Source organism: Drosophila gunungcola, chromosome 3R, assembly GCF_025200985.1.
Source record: "Drosophila gunungcola strain Sukarami chromosome 3R, Dgunungcola_SK_2, whole genome shotgun sequence".
NCBI lineage: Eukaryota > Metazoa > Arthropoda > Insecta > Diptera > Drosophilidae > Drosophila > Drosophila gunungcola.
Window position 1 is genome coordinate 11,976,218 of NC_069139.1, and position 21,176 is coordinate 11,997,393.

At 43.1% G+C, this 21,176-nt stretch overlaps 3 protein-coding genes across 8 annotated transcripts in view; 2 read left to right on the forward strand and 1 right to left on the reverse strand.

The window, feature by feature from the left end:
• Positions 1 to 16,359, forward strand: part of LOC128256269 (atrial natriuretic peptide receptor 1) — a 41,353-nt gene extending 24,994 nt beyond the window's left edge. For 3 of the 5 annotated variants that reach the window (XM_052986791.1, XM_052986648.1, XM_052986712.1), the window contains exons 2-9: positions 1,812 to 2,837; positions 5,721 to 5,835; positions 7,724 to 7,868; positions 9,245 to 9,671; positions 10,049 to 10,777; positions 11,317 to 11,481; positions 13,517 to 13,700; positions 14,209 to 16,359. In XM_052986791.1, coding sequence (XP_052842751.1) covers positions 1,958 to 2,837; positions 5,721 to 5,835; positions 7,724 to 7,868; positions 9,245 to 9,671; positions 10,049 to 10,777; positions 11,317 to 11,481; positions 13,517 to 13,700; positions 14,209 to 15,865 — 4,302 coding nt within the window. In that variant the 5' untranslated portion in view covers positions 1,812 to 1,957 and the 3' untranslated portion in view covers positions 15,866 to 16,359. Of the gene's footprint in view, positions 1 to 1,654; positions 2,838 to 5,720; positions 5,836 to 7,723; positions 7,869 to 9,244; positions 9,672 to 10,048; positions 10,778 to 11,316; positions 11,482 to 13,516; positions 13,701 to 14,208 lie in introns of those variants that run through there. The other 2 variants (XM_052986597.1, XM_052986957.1) reach the window with 2 other exon arrangements.
• Positions 12,725 to 13,500, reverse strand: LOC128256632 (uncharacterized). Its single transcript, XM_052987163.1, has one exon. It carries the CDS (start codon positions 13,346 to 13,348, stop codon positions 12,740 to 12,742), a length of 609 nt encoding a protein of 202 aa, XP_052843123.1. The 5' UTR covers positions 13,349 to 13,500; the 3' UTR covers positions 12,725 to 12,739.
• A 673-nt stretch (positions 16,360 to 17,032) lies between the features above and the next one.
• Positions 17,033 to 20,898, forward strand: LOC128264188 (ATP-binding cassette sub-family B member 6). 2 transcript variants are annotated; one of them, XM_052999567.1, is made up of 6 exons: positions 17,033 to 17,185; positions 17,568 to 17,898; positions 17,956 to 18,155; positions 18,218 to 18,543; positions 18,607 to 19,011; positions 19,301 to 20,898. In XM_052999567.1, exons 2-6 carry the CDS (start codon positions 17,599 to 17,601, stop codon positions 20,662 to 20,664), a joined length of 2,595 nt encoding a protein of 864 aa, XP_052855527.1. In that variant the 5' UTR covers positions 17,033 to 17,185; positions 17,568 to 17,598; the 3' UTR covers positions 20,665 to 20,898. The 2 variants fall into 2 exon arrangements, with proteins under 2 accessions (XP_052855527.1, XP_052855536.1); XM_052999576.1 differs by having other exon boundaries at positions 17,036 to 17,185; positions 17,524 to 17,898.
• The last annotated feature ends 278 nt before the right edge of the window (positions 20,899 to 21,176 follow it).

Here is a 21,176-nt window from a genome sequence, read left to right on the forward strand (position 1 = left end):
ATTTTTAGTAATTTTTGGCAGTTGACGAATTGTTTGTTGGCTTTCTTAAGCAGACAACCTTGAGAACTCAAGTTACAAAGGTCTACCAGGTTTCAAGCAATGTTTAAATGTTTGAAAGTGTTTGCAAAATTAATTTTAGAAATTCAATTTTGCAAACAATTTTTGCACATATAGTCTTATGAGAAGAGTTCCGCAAATCATAACAGAAAATATTATAAGCTCAATTCCGAGGTTTTTTTTAATAATACAAAAATTGGCAACGCCTTAAGGCATCATTACGGAGCTGTAATATTTTTTTTATTAATTTCCTAAAGTCGAATGGCATTGTGTCCACTCTTTCTTCTTCGCATTGTATTTATTACCATTGTTTGTTTGTCTTAGACGCTTTTTTGCCACATTTGAATGCCTTGGAGGGCTCTTTTTGTCTGAGACTATTTTTAGATATGAAAATATATCTTCGTGGCTATAGAGACATTCGAAAGAAGTTTAATGAAAGAATAGCAGTGATGACAATCGGCGAATGGAAAAATTGGTCAAGAGTTAACCGAACTTGAGATGGGACCAGGAACTGTCCCCAATAAAGCGATTCGGGTTTTATATGTCGAATCATCGAATCTTCAGAGGGGCACAAAGCAATTTTTCACGTTCTTTACTTACTTTTCTAATTGCCGTTAAATTTGCAACGAATTGGAAAGCTAGGGGAACATATTTACTAAGCGATTTAGTAATATACAACGGCAAAAATAAGCCACTCGAATACGTGTCAGCAACAACAAAATATTACCCCGCACAGGTGAAGGTCAAGATAATTTTAAATACCGCATTTCGGTTTATTTTTAGCCCTTTTGTTTTTAAATGCATTGTCAGCTCGAAGTGGGTTCCAAAAATTATATTTTGTTTACGACTCTCAATCAATTATTTTGTGTATTTTGTACACACAAAGTTCAAGCCTAAAAAATATGTCGGCCGGGTTTGTTTAACCTGAAATTCATTTTTTTGCATCTTAATTAGCTAAATCTGTTGTTAGTCTAATTAGAAGCTCAGAAAAACTTCACTTTGTATTAAATGATTTATGGATCTGGATAACAGGTGAATCTTTTGTTCGTTTAGCACGGACTTTCTAGGCCTACAAACATTTCCATAAATTAATGAGTACTTCATTCAGTTGGAACTGGCCGCCTAAAAATAACCCATTATTTCTTATTCATATTTTTACCCTCCTTTTACAATGGGTACATTTGTGAAAGGGTAGAGACTAGCCAATTCTTATGCCTAAAAATAGTTTTAAAAATGTTTTATTTAATAGAGAGTGTGTCTTAGCTACGACTTGCGATTAAATTCCCTTCGATCGTTTTCGTTTTGGTTATTATTGCTCCGCAAACAATTTACATGCACACACAAGTGTTTTTACAAAAAAATTGCAATGTGGTTTTGCCCGTTGTTCACGGGTTGCATTTATAAATACGAATAGTAAATATTGTTTTGCATTTTCGGCTTCACCTTCGTTTGCCATCTGTGGCTGTTCATATATTCATATATGTGCTCAAGCGTTAAGCATCTTTGAATGCTTCAATAAATTGGAGAGACAATCACAAAATAAATGTTGAAAAATTTCCTGTTGTAAAAGTGCTAATTAAAATCGATTGCCAAAAAGGGGTGAAAACATGTACGGCGATGCACGACGATGCACAACCAGTTTACTAATGAAAAGTCCGAGACGGATAATTAAATCTGAACAATCGTCGGTGATTAATAAAATTGAACCAAACAAAACAGTGCAATTAATAACCAAAAATTCCAATTTGCCGCAGATCTCGGTGCAATATGAATTAAGGGGGAGCCGTGCTAAGAGGGTAGTAAAAACATATGCATAAATAATGTGATCAAAATCGGTGGCAAAGAGCAACGCTTGACAAACACGAACGAGAGTAAAGACCCCAACAAAAACCAATCCGCGATGCCCCAAGCTGGCCAGGCACTGAGCCAGCTCCTGATCCTGTGCCTGCTGCAGGGACTCCTCTTCCCGAGTGCGGCCTGGTTCTACGATGCCGAGTCCGTGGGCGGAGTGGCCAGCATGGGCGCCGTGTCCGATGAGCACAGCTTCAAGACGCCGGAGACCAAGAACTCGCACAAGTCGCAGAGCACCGAGCTGGTCCAGCACTTCCCCAGCTTTCCGATGTCCGATCACTGGCATCTGGGTGCCCGAAGGCAGCTGGTCTTTGTGGCCCTACTGCCCTCCGTGGAGTCGGACAACAAGAACGACTGCATCATGCCCAAGGTGCTGCCCGTGCTGGAGCTGGGCATCCGGCATGTCCAGCGGATGGGCTTCGTGGGCGGCACCCACTTCGACATCCAGCTGATATCGCGCGACACCTTCTGCTCCTCGAAGTACGGCCCGATTGGCTTCTTCGAGATCTACACCCAGTGGCCGGAAGTAAACGCCGTCTTTGGCCTGCCCTGCGAGTACGTGCTGGCCCCCATCTCGCGGTACGCCGATGTTTGGCAGGTGCCCGTCCTCACCACCGGCGGCAATGCCAAGGAGTTCAACAAGAAGTCCGAGAGCTACTCCACGCTCACCCGCCTGAAGGGAGCACAGGTGAACAACCTGGGCAACGTGGTGCGGGCGATCCTTAACAGCTTCAACTGGACGCGAACCGCGCTGATCTACCAGAACGAGAACGCCAAGGTCAAGGGCAACTCGGTGTGCTTCCTATGCCTGGCCGCCATCCACGACACCATCGAGGAGCACTCCGTCTACCAGCTGGGCTTCGACACCTCCACCTGGACCAAGGCTGACATCACGCGGATGCTCAAGAATGTGGCCATGCAAACGAGAAGTAAGTGGATGATGTGCATTCAAATGTGTATTTTTGGGTTAAAGGCTGTAGGCAAGAAACACATTCTCTTTTACAAACTATATTTATTTTATTTAAGGATGCATTTCAAAGAAAAATAATAAAATAAACCATTTTATTAAGATTTGCTAATTTATTAATTATAATTCACCAGAAACTACATCTTTATTTAATTTAAATTAATTTATTCTTTGAGTAACTTTTAATTTTCTGTTTTTGTTTGCATTTGCTAAAAATTCTAAGCCACAAACATTTTGTTAATTTTCGTAATGGTCTTAAAAAAGTTTAGTTTACATATTTTATCTTGAAACTTACTTAATTTGAACTTTTTATTTATAAATTGAGATTAATCCGGACTAACATAATTGAAGAAAAATTTGCATACAAAACTGATTTGCAAAACATATCTGTAATAAAGAACCGACAGAAACCTTGTCGTCTGTGTGCGCCATCTGATGCAATTGCACTTGCCAATGCATTTGAGCAGGCACACACCCTGAACTTTCCAACCCCATTGCGTGCGACATTGAAAACGAAATCGATTTAATTATATTTGGCAAATGTAACAAAGACAAGTTCAAGAAACCAAAGCGAAAGGAAATAGACGGGCAGTTCACTTTCGAGCAGCTCGTGAATGAATAAGTTCGATTTTATTAATAGACAGTCTGTGATCTGTGTACTGCGGGGCGTATGAGCAATGTTTGCAGGAAACTGTTTACAAAGTAAAATGTAAAATATGATGAATGTTGTCAGAGAATCAATGCTGTTAATTAACTCATCTCATTGGTAAACGTTGCCACAATAAAGCCGTCAATTGTTACGCTCAGTTGACAGACACCAAATATTCGCATATCAAGCATACGCAGCGTATGTTTGTGGTCCAATCTACCCACCAAACGTCCAATGTTCCAATCGAACGCTATTATTTAATTACAGCTTACTTAATTTCATTTATTGGCAATTAACACAGTAAACAATTACCGTCGTTATGCATATTTTTTGAGGCAGTCGCGGCAATACGATTCACAGTTCTATGCTAATTGAATTTTAATGGGAAAACGATGCGAGCTGAAAGGAAGATGGGGCAAACACTAGTAATCGACTAGGGAATACGCTCGATGAAGTGACTAATCAAATGGTATTTTAATTGTTATGAGGCAGAATAAAAGTCCAGCATGGACACACTAACTGAATTACAATTTAAAGCATGGCAAATAAATTTAGCGATTATAGCAAAAAGCGAATCCAATAAATTATGGCATATTTAATGTCTTTTTAAATAACACATAATTATGGCTACATTGTGCCTGGAATAGTAATCAAAATTCGATATATAGAATCTTAATTTCGCCATGCCGACAAAGAAAGTTTAATTATTTATTATGACTACGTCTAACAATAGAACTGAGTTCAAGGACACTTTCTTTGTGAAGTACCCAAAAATGATCACTCGTTTTTGAAATAAATTTGAACGTGATTTGTATTTTTAATATTCTAATGATTTATTATCCATTGAATTCCACACAGCAGAATTAAACTTACAGGAAAGGAAATTTATTTAAAGTATTTTTATTCGTAATTTAATCTTTCAAGTGTTCTCTTTTTTATTCGTAATTTGATATCTTCCTGTAGTCTTGTTTACTCCGATTGCCTTTACTGGTTTATAAGATTTGTATTGCTTTCAATTGATTTATTATTTAATTAAATAAACAGTGAGAGTCAACACAAGGTTTTCATCCTGCAAACATGACTCACAGTACAGTATTTGACTCTCAACCATATTTATTCGTAATAAAAATCATATCGAGACATAAAACATAAATTGCTTCATCTTCGAGTGACACCATTGACTGCAGCAGCGAAAGTGCATATGTAATATTTAAACGCAGGGGGGGCAAATAAAAAAGTAAAAATTGTATAATTAAATCAAGTCAATTGCACGTTTTTGCAATGAACTTGAAATTGTCTTCTATCCATCTTCCAAGTAATTACATTTAAGCGAGAAAAGGCAAAATATGTCGTAGAAAATTGTAGAGAGACAATACAAAATGCATTTGATTGTCTTATGTGTACAAATAGGCTGATATCTATCTATCAATAAAGGCAAGGCTTCACAATTAATGCAGCACTTGTTTGCAACATGTTTGACAAGCAAATACGCTAGCTTATTTGCATATCATGCCTGCTGCACCACACGTCGTATGTGAAATTACATTTGTCAGCTTATGCTGGCTTATGGAATGCCACATGGCAGCACTGACATGTAATTTGTAATTGATAAAATTAACATGATCTTTGTGCGGAATCAAATTTTAGATTCGGGGCTTATAATTCCTTGATGTTTATATATGAGCAGCTAGGTACCCAATTACGGTTTACTCCAATAATTTAAAGAACTTACAAATGGTAATAAATATAATTAATCGACTGTAACGCTCAAATGAAATGTGTTTAAAAGTAAACAAATATTAAATTTTAATTTTGCTTCAGTTAAGCCTAAAATCAATTGTTCACCCAATCTCTTCTGCTCCGTAACATATCGAAAACTCTTTCAAGTACTGTCAAACACATATCTACTTGAAAGTGAAGCCCATTAAGATCTCTGGCTTATAATTTAAGAAACAATGTGTTTTTGTGTGCTTCCCTTACGGAATTACGTTTTGCACTCGCTGACGTCAAGGAAACTGACAAGTTTACAAGTCTCATTTCAGACGAGAGAAGCTCGACAAGTTTTTAATAAATTAATACATTTTTAATGACAAGAGCGTTGTCTCGGCTGCTAGCTTCCAGAAAGAAGACGAAAATACCACTTTTTTTAATCTCGTTTTGACTGTTTCTTTTTTTCTGTCCCGTGTCTTTTTGCAGTTGTCATAATGTGCGCCGATCCGCAGTCGATACGTCAAATTATGCTGACAGCCGAGGAGTTGAACATGATCGATAGCGGCGAATATGTTTTCATCAATATTGAATTATTTTCGCGGTGAGTACCTCAACTCTAAACAAATGTATGAATTACTTAACAAAGTCAGGCACTCACACTTTTGCGGACAAAAGTTTTTAATTTATGGCAATTGCCGAACAATTTGCTGCCTTTCACTTTGATCAAATTAAAATGGGAAAAAAATCCACGCGCAATATCGAAAAAATATTCTTTACAAATTGCGCATGAGCAGCATTAGTCAAGGTTGTTAATGTTATGAAATGTAGCAAGCGAGCTCTATAAATAGCTTCTGCATTTACCACACAATAGCCTAACTATTTTTAAATTGAGGAAACTCCATATTTCGGCACATGGCAGATCGATTAAAGCCAGTCAACCTCCGTACCCGAACAATGGACGACAAGCAAAGTGCCCACCTCAGACTCAGACTCAGACTCAGGTTCAGACTTCTACTTCGACTCCGAGCCATATTTATTATGATTATCCACAAACATTAGTGCTGAGTAATGCCACAGTTTCTTTGTTCGCCCGCGAGCTCACAACCGTTTTAGCCAGCTCTTTGTTTGACCCGCTTAAAGGCGAGTAGTACCATTCCAGGAGAAACTCAACCAGTTGGCTGGGAAAACCTAAAGAAGAGACGCTCAGGCTCAATTTCTTTATAATATAACACAAAATCTATATGCAATCGAGTTACATTTGCATGTGCACCAAATGCACTGCACTCTAATCGCTCGACCTTCATGACACTGGCAATCAATGGAAAATGCTGCGTACATACAATAAACACTCATCTATATATTTGTGCATTAAAGCTTGTGTAAATGCCGGCATATACATTGGTTTAGCTAATCAATTTCCTGCTTTTAAGGCTCAAACCAAACGGACTGAAAGATAGTCAACCTATTATTAGAATACCTTTCGAAATTCTGGGTGGATTCAGTTATTATTATCAAATAAAAAAACAACTTTTAATGATTTATAGATATCTTTACGAAAACAAATAGATAATAACTTTACTTCAAGAAATAGATAAATGAATAACCTGGCTTAAACAGTTCTTTGAAATTGAAATTTTTCTTCTATTCGAACTTTTCATTCATTAATACCCCATCGAGTCGTGAAAATCTTGCAACTTTACAGCTTTAGCATTTATAGTATAACATATCAATTTTAAAAATTTTTCTAGCCGCTAATATTGAAGCAAGCGAAACACATGCACATCGCAGTTGATAACAGGGTAAATGAGATCGGAAAGGGGCTAATCAATTCCAAATGCATTTACATAGAATCAAACTGAAAAGTGTCGGCAAGTTTAAATGTGTGCTGGATCCGCACACTTTACAATTCTATTTATAAACAATTTATGACGCATATCAATAGCTGGTAACAAACTTAGACCGAAAGCGAGACAAAGGCATATTAAAACGGCATTGATAAGAAAAAACTTATAAAAAAAAGGGGAACGAAAAATATTAGATCACGAAAAATAATTAAAAAGAATAGTGGGAACAGTAGAAATCACATAAAGTGTGGACTCTTTTCGGTAAATACTTTGTAGTAAAAAATGGGAACTTTAAACAAGGTTATTTGGTTAGTACTGTTTAACGTAGTAACAAATTGTTCCTTTTATTTAAGTTACTGTTCATGTTTAACTAAATGTCGAATAACGATCAGCTTACGTTTTTAAATAAAATCCAATAGCATTGCTATTTTTTTAAAATGAGAAACTTAAAAATTTAATTTTATAAACTTATTTATGTTAAATCCTTTTATAGAAAACCCTGTTATTAAATATCGTTGGTTTTACGTTCATATATTAAACTAAATAAACTTTGAATTACAACAAGTACACCCTTTAGAGCGACTTCTTTACTTGCATATTCCCGTACTGATAGTGATTTTATTTATTATTATTTTCACATTCAAGGGTTCAATATCTGACGTCGCAGCCTTGGTACGATAATAACGATACGGATTTAAATAATGAGCGTGCCCAGAAGGCCTACACCGCTATGCTGACCGTAACCCCCAAACAGCCGAACGACAACGAGTACACCCGGGTCTCCAATGAGGTGAGTTTTTGGCGCGGGCCGGTTAAACCTGCAGCTGGGAAAGTTATGGGACGATGCCTGCATTTGCATGGAAATGGATGTGGAAGCCAATTTGAAAATTTTTGCAGATTTCTTTTGTTTTTCTCCCTTTTTGCACCTTTTTTGGCCAGCCTCATGCATACTCAATTCAGATGCACGTTCCCTCTTTCAACAGCAGCCCATTTTGCATGGCAACAGGCGACAACAGAGGGGCGAGGGGCAATGGGTGGGGAATTGTAAACATTTTTCTGTTGATACATGGTAAATTTGCAACAAACAAAGCCGACAACACATAAGAGCATTTACTGACCAACTTCAACCCGAAGAGCCCTCGAAAAGCAGGCCCAGCCACCTGCAAGCCAAATGAATTTGCTGTTGCAGTTTATGATAAGGGACTACAACCGAAGTGATTTCTATAGACTCCAGCCCATCTGGCTAATGGCAGTTGGCTTTTCACGTATCTGTTAGGTACTTAACCCATTGAGGGAAGGAGATAAATTGCATGTTAATGATGCAAATCTGTTTGGTAGTCTTGGTACCCTTTCAGCTCGAAGTTAAACAATAACCTTTAAGAAGCAAATGAGGATATACCTTAAAACAAAATGAATTAAAATATTTTATTATTCATAAAAAAACGAGCTATAGAAATAACTTTTGCTTTTAATTTTGTACAACCCAATTAAATCCACTAATTAATGTTTTACTAGATTATTAAAAAATAGTGTTTCAGAACAGCTATGTTTTGTAGGACTTTAATAAATTTGTTTTAAGTTTCATTAGGTAGATGCTTGATTGATTTTTAAATACAGTACCCTGTGTTCCCTTAGCACAGAGATTTCACTTTCTTCGCCAACTAAACTACAATCCATTTGAGTGCATTTAGTTGTAAATAATTGACAGTACTCAGCCAGCAACCTGGCTTACGAGCTGGCAACATTTTCCATCGCCATTCTTTAAGGATTGCAGCTTAAATCGTCTGCTTTCTTGGCAGAAACTCACGCCCAGTGGACACATGAAACCGCTGCTTCGGATCCCAAATCCCGGCATCGCCTCTTGTCAAAGCAGAATGGCCAACGAAATTCGCCAGTGGCACTTCGGAGTGCGGTGTGCAATAATTTCCACATGGATTGTGACAAAACGTCCTAGACCAGAACCGTTGTCTTCCCTCCTTCCTTTCACCATTCCAAACGAGCGAACGCGTAATTGCATTTTCACGGGGACCAAAGCAATTAAAGGGGAAAATGGATAACAGGATGCCCCTTGGCGACGCATAGCAAGGGGGTTGGGGAAAAGGGGCAAGATAACTGCCAGCTGAAGGGAAATTAATGCGTTGCGATTTGCCAATTTGCCATTCACAGATCAAAGCCATTGCCGCGGAGAAGTACAACTACACGTTCAGCGACAACGAGCCGATTTCGGCATTCGTGACCTCCTTCTTCGACGGAGTGCTTCTCTACGCCAACGCCCTGAACGAGAGCATCCGCGAGGATCCCACGATGCTGACGCGTCCCATCAACGGCACCGACATGGTGCGTCGCATGTGGAACCGCAGCTTCACCGGCATCACTGGCAACGTGACCATCGACGCCAATGGCGACCGGTTGTCCGCCTACTCGCTGCTGGACATGAACCCCACCACGGGGAGATTCGAGATCGTGGCCCACTTCCTACACAACCGGCTGGAGTTCGAGGCCAACAAGGAGATCCACTGGGCTGGAGATCGGGAGGAGGCGCCGCCGGACCGACCCAGTTGCGGCTACGATGGTGCCCTGTGCCCCGATAATTGTAAGTATCAATCAACTTTGAAATCTGATCAAAAAATTCGTCCTTATAAACAGCAATGGATAAAAAATTGATCATTAAATAAGAAATTAATTATAAAATACTTGGAAATTTCACGTTCCTTCGTTTGAAAAATTTTAGCATATTTTTTGGTGCATATAGGCAGTAGTCTCGGATGAAAATAAATTTTAAAAAAACATTCACTTTGTCTCGAAAACTCGATGTTTTTGAAATATAAAATTTGGTGGCCCCAGAATTTCTCTCTTTGGGCAGGCATTAGTAGACAATCGCAAAAGCTTGAATGACCAAACCCATTATTCTTTAGTGGCTTAGGTTATCCGCGTATATACATACTAAATATTTTATTTCCAATTTTGCAGCCCTGCCTGGCTATGCGATATTGTCGATTGTTCTCGGTACCATGGTGGTCGTGATGGCCGTGTGCTTTTTCTTCGGCTACCGACACTACATCGCCGAGGCGGAGATCAACTCGATGAGCTGGAAGGTGTCGCTGGAGGACGTGATGTTCCGGGATGCGGCAGAGCGTGGGCTGCGCGGCTCATTCCACTCGTTGGTCAAGCAGAGCTCCCAGCTCACCCTGATGTCCGAGGACATGGTGTCCATCAACGGGGACCGACAGATCTTCATCCCCGTGGGCATGTTCCGCAAGAGCAAGGTGGCCATCAAGCCAGTGGAGGTGGACAATGTGCAGGCCCTGCTCACACGCAGCCTGATGCTGGAGCTGAAGCGGATGAAGGACCTGCAGCACGACCACTTGGTCAAGTTCTACGGTGCGTGTCTGGACCAGCGACGGAGCTTCCTGCTGACCGAGTACTGTCCCAAGGGCTCGCTGCAGGACATCCTCGAGAACGAGCAGTTCCAGCTGGACTGGATGTTCCGCCTGTCGCTGATGCACGACATCGTGCGCGGCATGCAGTTCCTGCACAGCTCCGACATCCGCTCCCACGGCAACCTCAAGTCCTCCAACTGCGTGGTCGACTCCCGGTTCGTGCTCAAGATCACCGACTTTGGGCTGCACACCCTGCGGCGGACGCGATTCGACACGGGCAGCGACGGGGGCAACTGCAACAGCCACGCCTACTGGAGCAGTAAGTACACAGAAAAAAATTGATGAGAAATGATACTCGTTTTGATGATATATCAACTTGGTCTTGATACTGAGAAAAAGTAACTGTTTTTTTTACATTTTACACAAAACCATATTAAAAACGTACTTGGTTGACCTGTGAATATCAAATTGGTACTTGCAATTTTGTTTTTTCTGACAAAAATGCTCATCCAGCTACCGATATAACTTTAATTAAGAAATCAAAAAGATTTAATTACTGACAAGTCAATATTAGTTAAACATTGGATTTTAAAGTTGTTTTTTTTTAATCATTTTAAATATTTTTCACTTTGATTTTTAATCATTTTGTTCATTTATGAACGATTACGTTTATTTTCAATATTTAAATAGCTTCTTTGGAATATCTGAATATTTCAGTTTAAATATACACCAAAGTATAAACATTTAAAATATTTAAAGGGTTTAAAAATATATGCCCCATTACAATTATTAATACGTTTATTTTGAAATGTTAATAGTGGTAAATTAAAATGGAAAACATTTTTTCTCTTTGTGCAGAGCTTCTGTGGACAGCCCCCGAACTTCTGAAAGTGGAGCACAACCGAGCGCCCGAGGGAACCCAAAAGGGTGACGTCTACGCCTTTGGAATCATTGTGCACGAGATAACCACTCGACAAGGTCCCTTTTACCTGGGCAGGTGTGCGTATGAGAAGTCGCCGCAAGGTATGCTACGCAAGTGTTTCAAATCCTTCGACCTTTCACCTGCACTCATCCCCATGTCCTTTCGCTTAACCGTTTTCGTGTTGCGGCCGATTTTGTCTGTGTGGAATTTTAATGACAGATTTTTGCACATATTGTGGTTACTCGTTTCGTCAGTTGGCCACTTGGTTGGTGGCTGTGGTTGTGGGTAAGGGCGGAGGCGGAGGCCCAAGTTAGAAATGCACGTGCTGCAAAATCAACGGTTGAAAGAGTGGCAGCTTTCACTTAACTGCTGTGCAACCAGAGAATGTCAATGCCAAAAACTAAATGGTGTATGTCGATTATATAAAATAATGCATTTTAAATTTAATTTTCTTTATAACCATTATTACGAGTTTTTAGATGATTTTCCGATGAATTGTTCGTATGGAGGCTATATGATAGCATTATCCGACTTTGAATAAATTTTAACCGTAATTCTAAAATAATAAACCTATTATATATTGAAGTTCATTCAATTCAATTGACAAATAGCATAGATTAAATTTTTCATTAATTTTTCCCTTTGTTCCAATTAAAAAAAAATCATGAATATTTAAAAAACTGAAAAACAGCAAAATTATAATTTTGTAATTTTTGTATTTATTTTTCCGATTCCTTCTATGGGAGCTATATGATATAGTCGCCATATCCGGCTTGTTCCCACTAATATACAACCTGCATCAGAAAGACTACCTTTGCAGATAGCTTTAAAACTGCGAAACACTCGCCTATGGCAGAAAACTGATTAATAAGTGAATCCATAAAAAATAAAAGATTGCTTTAAAATATAAACGAAAAACCAGCTATTGCAATAATTTTAAATTTATTATTGCTTTTGGTGTTGAAAATAATTTTACTTATAGACAATTTAAAAATCTTCAATGCGCTTGCTTTTACCTTTTTTCACCGCTGTTTAAAGTTGATGCAACCAATCCCAATGCCTCGTTGAACTACAGGCCAACTTTCAGACCTGCGCCGATTTCAATTGGCGGCCAAAACTTTTCCTTCGAGTTGGCACTTGACGAATTCATCAAATTAGGCCGTGACTGCGCCAGGGAGTTGAACCTGCCTTTTGGAACAGCCACTAGGCTGCCGCAGAAATCAACTTTCGCAGCAAGGACTTGTCAAGAGTCGTGTCTGCATACGAGTTTAATTGCGGTCTCGTCGCACTGGAAATCGAAATCAAAGTGCAGCCTGGGACCGAAAAGTTGATATCCCCAAGTGGGGACCAAAAGGCAAATCACGAACTCTTCTTGCGGTTCGGCACGTCCTGGCAGCTGGAATCGTGGCCGAGATGCCAGCCGCAGCTGAATGGCAAAAGGGCCCAACAGCCGGGTAGCTTCCTCCTGGCTTTGCTCCTTTCCTTGTCCTTTGGTCCACTGGCTTCCTTATCCTTTTTGCTGGGTGTCCTGTTTGTCCTTTTTGTCCTGCTTGCTTTGTCTGAATCATTGACCCCAGGAGATTCCTGCCAGGCCTGGTAATATTGCTTCTGTTGAACCTCCAGTTGGCGGAGCCACTCGATGCGCGATCTTCCCCAGCCTCTGTGGGAAATGGAGCCAGGTGGCGACTTTTCGCTGCAACCAAACACTACTTCAGCATCGGTTGGTTCGATCTTGCCATCCATGCCTCCGCTCTGCCGCCTCCTAGACTTGGAGGTCCTCTTCTTTGGTCCGTTGGACAGGTTCCAGATCAGATCCTCGAGTTGGCACTTGGTCAGCTGCTCCTTTCGTCGGCAGATGAGCTGCAGCAGGAGTTCGTGCTGGTGACAAGTCCTCAAAACTCGAGGTTTCTGTGGTTTTGCCTGTGCAAACAGACTGACCAGTTCCAAGTACTGATTTCCGGTGCACATCTTGGGAGCTGTGTTTTCGTGTCCGTGTGCTGAATCTGCCTGGCGAATAGTACCAGTCCGGTGTTGACATAAAATTACACTTAACACTAATAATTTACATTACCAACTTGTACGAAATAAATTTTGAATTGAAGACTTATTCAAGGGTTTCTCTTGTCCACCTCACAGAGATCATTGAGTTGGTTAAGGGGTACCAACCGCACAGAATGCAGAAACCATTCCGTCCGGAACTCGAACCCAATTGCGACACCAAGGCGGACATCAATGGCATCATCCGTCGCTGCTGGGCGGAAGATCCCGCCGATCGTCCGGACTTCAACACCCTCAAGTCCATGATTCGCAGGTTCAATAAGTAAGTGGAAATAATTTGCAACTCAAATGGTTCCATTCAATTTTAAAATCAATTATGTTTTTAATATGAATTTGGATTGTAGTCATGGTCTTAATAACTGAGGTTTTTAATTAAATATTTTTGCATTAAAATTATTTACAATTTGTATGCTTGTAATGTCTATTAAGCCCGATCTAGATTTTTAGTCGATCTAGATATGTTTGTCTCGGAAACTATAAAAGGCAGAGATTTGAGATCCGAATTTCAGACATGTCATGTCTGGGATATGATAGAAGACAGTTGTATGGCGGTGTATGTTTTATAAGGACATATCTATCAAGACACGCACCAATTTTTCAAATCGAACCATTATTTTAGAAGCTATTAGCATAAATGTAATTTTGTGGATATTCGAAAATTCAAGTTAGATGGCGCCACCCAAAACTAGATTTTTTTCTGTAACATATTTTCTTTCAGGAAAGCGGTTCCGATTTTAGTTAATAAATGAAATCAAAAACTCATTTTACAGGGACAACGAGACGGGCAACATCGTGGACAACCTGCTGAAACGCATGGAGCTGTACGCCAACAATCTGGAGGAACTGGTGGAGGAGCGCACCCAGGACTACCACGAGGAGAAGAAGAAGTGCGAGAAGCTGCTCTATCAACTTCTGCCGCAGAGCGTGGCCGCGCAGCTCATCAGCGGACAGCCGGTGGTGGCGGAGACCTTCGACCAGGTGACGATCTACTTCAGCGACATCGTGGGCTTCACTGCCATCTCGGCGGAGAGCACGCCCATGCAGGTGGTGCAGTTCCTGAACGACCTGTACACCTGCTTCGACTCCATCGTGGAGAACTTCGATGTGTACAAGGTGGAGACCATTGGCGACGCCTACATGGTGGTCTCCGGTCTGCCCATCCGCAATGGCAACCAGCATGCCCGCGAGATAGCCCGTTTGGCCCTGGCCCTCCTGGAGGCGGTGCACAATTTCCGGATCCACCATCGACCGGAGGATCGCCTCAAGCTAAGGATTGGCCTGCACACTGGAGCCTGTGTGGCCGGGGTGGTGGGTCTAAAGATGCCACGGTACTGCCTGTTCGGGGACACTGTGAATACCGCCTCCCGCATGGAGTCCAATGGTGAGGCCCTTAAGATCCACATCAGTGAGACCACCAAGGAGGCGCTGGACGAGTTCGGCACCTTTGTGACCACTCGGCGCGGCTTTGTGCCCATGAAGGGCAAGGGCGAGATGCTCACCTACTGGCTAGAGGGCGAGGTGCCGCGCCCCGACTGCCTGATCTCGCCCAGCAAGCTAATGCTGACGCGCCGTTCCTCGCTGAAGCAGCCGCAACGCAGTCAGTCGCATCACCTGCACAAGCAGTACTCCGAACTGGTGGTGGCTACGCCCCCTGCCCAGCAGCTGCCACCCCCGGCGATCGCACTGCCAGCGCCAGCGCCGCCGTCCAGGGATTCGCCCAATCTGCGGGTGAAACGCAAGATTAGCTCCAGTTCGCCCAAGCTGAATGGCGGGGGCTTCGACTACCAAAAGACTGAGAACCACTATCTGGATGCGGCGGCTGCCCAGCGTACCTGCGACATCTACAGCAGCCGCAGCCTGCGGGACATGGAGGAGACCTCCGACAGCTGGGAGCTGGCCCACTTCCGGCTGCCGCTGAGCGGAGCCCTCAAGAGCCACCATCACCTCACCAACAACAACAATAGCCACGGCTATGTGCACTCGAATTCCAGCTCCAATCTGAGCGGCATCCTGCAGCCACCCAATCACCCGCGGAGCAGGCTGAAGCCCTCGCCCACGATCTCAACGCTGCTGACGGGCGTCCGGAGCGAGATGAATGCCTCTCCGGGTCCCGAAACGGGCAGCATGGGCGGTGGCAGTGGCCAGCTGAGGATTAAGTTCGCCGAGGGAGACGAGGCGCCGCTGCTGCCCACGCCGGCGACTGCTCCAGCTCCCGCTCCTGCTTCAGCTGCCGCTCCAGCTTCTGCTACTGCTCCTCCTTCAATGCCACAGCTAATGGCGTCCAGTCCGCAGCGGAGCAGCAGTGGCCAGAACATTCCGGCGGAGAGCAACCACTACGGCTACCTGGTGAAGAGCTACAAGCAGCAGTGCCCTCCGGTGGCTGGCAGTGCCGTCACCCAGCCGCTGCTGGCCAAGATCAACTCGTAGCTGTAAGCGGGGGAGTCGCCCACTTTCTCCTCCACACTGTAATCATTTGCATATTAACTGTACTTTGTACTTGTTTGTGATAATAAGTTAAACCCAAGTTGAACAAGTTAGTGGTTAGAATCCAATTCGAAATTCGTACGGGAACTCTTCTAAAATGTTTCGTAGCTTTTAATCGCCCCTATCCCCATACTCATAAGTAGCGAATTTTACATGTTAACAAACCTCAAAAACGGAAAAAACAAAACACTCGATGTAAATAGCAATTTACTCCCAAAACAATTTGTTCCTTGTGCTTTGAATATTAATTCTCTTCGAACTCAGACAGTTAGTTTATAGTAGAGTAGAAATTAATATTACCTAATGCTAAGCGTAGGCCACTTCTGAAAATTTCTGATATATGTAAAGTATTAGATGAACATGAATATTTATTTTGAAAATTGACGAATAAAGAAATCTATATAAACTCTATATATATTCCAATGCAATTAAGGAAACACACTTTGTATATTTAAATGGTTTATTTGGGTTTTTGGCTATCGGTTAATTTAAAGGTGATTTCAGAATATATGTATGTAGTGGGTTAAAACTATTTAGTGGGTCGACAACAAAAAATTGTCTCAATTTAGAATGTTAAAACCATGCCCATTTCTCTAATGAGGTTCCTTTATCTACAAACTAACTAATTTCAAAAAGACTTTAAAAACATCATGAATATTACCCTATGACTTTCATTGTTTTTCATATTAACTATAATAGTATGAATAGAGTAGAAAGATTAAAATATCCTACAAATTAAAATATTTCTTAAAGAAAAAGGCTATTTACTGCAGTTACCGATTGATGTTTATTGCATGAAAAAGACTGTTGCTCAATTAAAAAGTTATATTTTAAAATTGATAAAAAAACGAACTTGAAAATCCACATAAGCGCCAAACTTAAATCAGGGCTGGAAAATAGCAGGACCGTTCGCGGTCACTACCATTTGCCTGTGGTGATAAGAACATTTCTTATCACCTCCCTTTTCCACAAGATTATAAATAGGAAATTAATAACATATAGATTATTAATTTTTATAGCTGTTGCAAATTTTCGCTAACGCCATGAAAAATATAAACAAATGGATTTTAAACTTACCCGCAATAATCTAAGCAAATTGGTATAACCAAGCTATCCGCAGACGGTCACACTAAACCCTTGGGCCAAGATTATTTGTTGATTGTTGCGTCGGCCGGAGTTGTCCGCCAGTTTTCCGTTAATTGAGTTATCACCTGGTTAAATACTGATTACAGTGGTGCCTCAACTACGTGACTTTCATAGCGGGTAAGCGGAAACTAGAGTACACACGGTCCCATCGAGCATTCGCAGCATTGCATAATTTAGCATATCCAATGGGCTGAATGAATTGCAGTTTCCACGGGTTGCGGATTCCGTATTCCAACGCCGGATTCCTTGGTGCCGTGCCCTAAAAGTTCTATACCAATATTATAATCACAATTTGCACACCGCTTACCTAGAGAAAAACAATGTGCTTTCCCTTTTGGGGGCGGGTGATAATTTGGATGAATAATTGCGAAATTGCGGCCACCATTAAACAAAGCAATTGTGTTCACCGAGCTGTTTCAGTCACAGCTCCACTTTATCTGGCACGTTTCTATCAGAGCTTATCGTTCCGCAATTGTTTTCCCCGTCTGTCTGGTCATAGGATCCCGGAATAGGAATAGGAGCGCTCCATCATGTTGTACTGCCCGCCCAACGTGACCCTCAGCGAGGTGTGGACGCAGCATGGCATCTCGCACTGCTTCATGGACACCGTGGGCCCGGCCGTGTACGGCGGATTCCTGCTCCTCTTCGGCTGCATCCAGTTGCTGATGTACCGGAAGTACGCCACCCGGATCACGGATCCCACGCAGATCTCCAAGTCCCGCCTGTTCGCCCTGCAGCTGTTCCTCTTGTGCCTGCTCCCTGTTCTGGCCGCCCTGCGGTTCCTGATGAACGCACGCATCTATCCGGATAGTGCGGTGTACGGCTATATGGTGAGCATGATGATCTTTAAGGGAATACTCTTACTTACCCGCCTTCCACTCTGATAGATCTTGTCGACCTGCGTTGTGTGCTTCTCGTATCCCTTCAGCATCTGTCTGATTCTCAAGGAGCGCTACTACCAGCTGCCTTCGGTGCCCACCCGGGGACATGGCCTCATCCTGCTGCTCTTCTGGACCCTGGCCTTCATCAACGAGTCACTGGCCTTTATCAATCTGCGCCACGAGGACTGGTGGTTCCATCTGAAAACGTAAGGGAATGGTGTCAATTACCAAGACCTTAATCTAAAGTACAGCTTTTACTCACCATCAGGAACAAGGATCAAATCGAGATGGGCCTGTTTGTCACGCGCTTCCTTTGCTCGCTGCTCATCTTTGTCTTGGGCCTGAAGGCACCTGGCATCATGGCGCCTTACAATCCGCACGAGCGGCTGGAGAACGAATCCTCCAACGAATCGCAAGGAAACATGCACACGGGCTCGGCTTTCCGGAATGGCTGGCGCAAGTTGAGCACTGTCTTTCCCTACCTTTGGCCCCGCAAGAATCTGGCCCTGCAATTGGCCGTCATCGTGTGCATTCTACTGCTGCTGGCCGGACGAGTCATAAAGCTGTTTTTGCCGATTTATCGCAAGAAGTTGGGTAGGTCAGGGCTGGCGGGAGTACTGAGCTCATTCGTTCATTGCTAATCTCCTGAATTCACAGTGGACAGTCTCACCATTGCGCCGATACTCTTCCGCTGGGACTATGTGCTGGTCTATGTGGCGTTGTCCTTCCTCCAGGGCGGCGGCACCGGCACCATGGGATTGTTCAATAACCTGCGCACCTTCCTCTGGATACGGGTCCAGCAGTACACGACCCGCGAGATCGAAATCGAGCTCTTCCGGCACCTGCACCAGCTTTCCCTGCGATGGCACTTGCAGCGGAAGACCGGCGAGGTGCTGCGTGTGATGGATCGTGGAACGGACTCCATCAACAATCTGCTCAACTATATTGTCTTCTCTATTGCGCCCACCATACTGGATTTGTTCGTGGCAGTGGCTTACTTCATTTACGCCTTCAATTGGTGGTTCGGCTTGATCGTGTTCCTCACCATGTTCCTGTATATAGGTATGGAACTATATTAATATTAGTTATTAGTTGTTAGTTAATGGCACTTAATGTATTAACATCATATATATTTTAAGGTCTTGTTTTTGAACGATTTTGATAGTCCTATTCAGGGGCTTTACAAATTGTATAGACCTTAGCATAATGGCGTTTACTTCCCGATAAGTCCCCCAGCTAGATAAGGAAATGCATGACAAATTATTATCATTTGATACCTAAAACCCAAAACAAATCTCAAAACGTAATGAATTTAGCATTGTAAATAAAACTGAATTCATATTCTTTTCAGCCTCCACCATTGCCATCACCGAGTGGCGGACCAAGTACCAGCGGAGGATGAATCTGGCGGACAACGAGCAGCGGGCTCGTAGCGTGGACTCCCTGCTGAATTTCGAAACTGTTAAGTACTACGGAGCGGAGAACTACGAGGTGGACTGCTACAGGGAGGCCATTCTCAAGTACCAAAAGGAGGAGTTCCTCTCCATGCTGACCCTGAACATGCTGAACACCGCCCAGAATATAATCCTGTGCGTTGGCTTGCTGGCCGGATCGCTGCTCTGCGTTTATCTGGTGGTGCACCAGCAGACGCTCACCGTGGGCGATTTTGTGCTCTTCTCCACCTACCTGATGGAGCTGTACATGCCGCTGAATTGGTTCGGCACCTACTACCGGGCCATTCAGAAGAATTTCGTGGACATGGAGAACATGTTCGACCTGCTGCGCGAGGAGGAGGATATTGTGGATGCGCCCGGCTGCTCGCCGCTCCTCACAGCTGGCGGTAGCATCGAGTTCTCCAACGTGACGTTTGGTTACTCGCCGGAGAAGATCGTGCTGCGCAACGTGAGCTTCACTGTGCCCGCCGGCAAGACGGTGGCCATTGTGGGACCCTCTGGCGCTGGCAAGAGCACCATTATGCGGCTGCTTTTCCGCTTCTACGACGTGCAGACGGGAGCCATCCTGATTGACGGACAAAACATCAAGCTGGTGCAGCAGCAGAGCCTGCGAAAGGCCATTGGAGTGGTGCCCCAGGACACCGTGCTGTTCAACAACACCATTTTCTACAACATTGAGTATGCCAAGCTGGGCGCCGCTGACGAGGCCGTCTATGAGGCAGCCCGTGCCGCCGACATACACGACAGGATCCTCAGCTTCCCGGACAGCTATGAGACGAAGGTGGGCGAGCGGGGCCTGCGGCTAAGTGGAGGCGAGAAGCAGCGAGTGGCCATCGCCAGGACGCTCCTCAAAGCGCCCATCATCGTGCTCCTGGATGAGGCAACATCCGCCTTGGACACGCACACAGAGCGAAACATTCAGGCGGCCTTGGCCAGAGTGTGCGCCAACCGCACCACCATCATCGTGGCCCATCGCCTGTCCACCGTCATACATGCGGACGAGATCCTGGTGCTGCAGCAGGGCAGCATTGCGGAGCGCGGTCGGCACGAGGAGCTCGTCCTGCGGCAGGATGGCATCTATGCGGACATGTGGCAGCAGCAGCTGAAGAACCTGGATGCGGAGCAGAGTGGTTCCGACAACGGAGACGCAAGTGCAGAGTCGGGCTCGGAGAAACGCAGTTCAGGAGGCGCTGGACCCAGTGGTTCTGCTGCGGGAGGAGCTCACTTTAGGGCAGGACATGCTCATGGGGGAGCACGCTAGGCCTAAGACACCCACATAATACTTTCTGTTATTCCTGATTCCATGTGATTTGTGGTATATTGTTATACGTATGAACAGTTCGTCTATAAGTAACCTTATACGCTACTCTTATACTAATAAATAACGTAGTTTTTTAAAGACAATCTGTGGCAGCCCAAGTGCGCTGCAAATAATAGTTTTGAAAGTGCATGGTACCAAATAAAATAGCGCAATATTGTGCATTTCTAGTCCTTATTTCCAATAACTCTTGATTGAATTTTGGATATTTGGAGGTGTACAAAACGAAAATGAGTTTTGAATTTAAATGTATTCATCAATAGATAGGAAATTGTACAACTATTTTTTGGCATATAAACATATTACATATAGTATGTTTATAAGGGCCTTTTTTTCGTAATCTGAATGACTCTCTTTAGAAAAACATCCTTTTTGTTTGATCAGTGTTACTTTGTGGTGGTGAACGTCGCCAAAATCTATTTATAGGACCATTCCTAAGAGTAGTGTCCCACAGA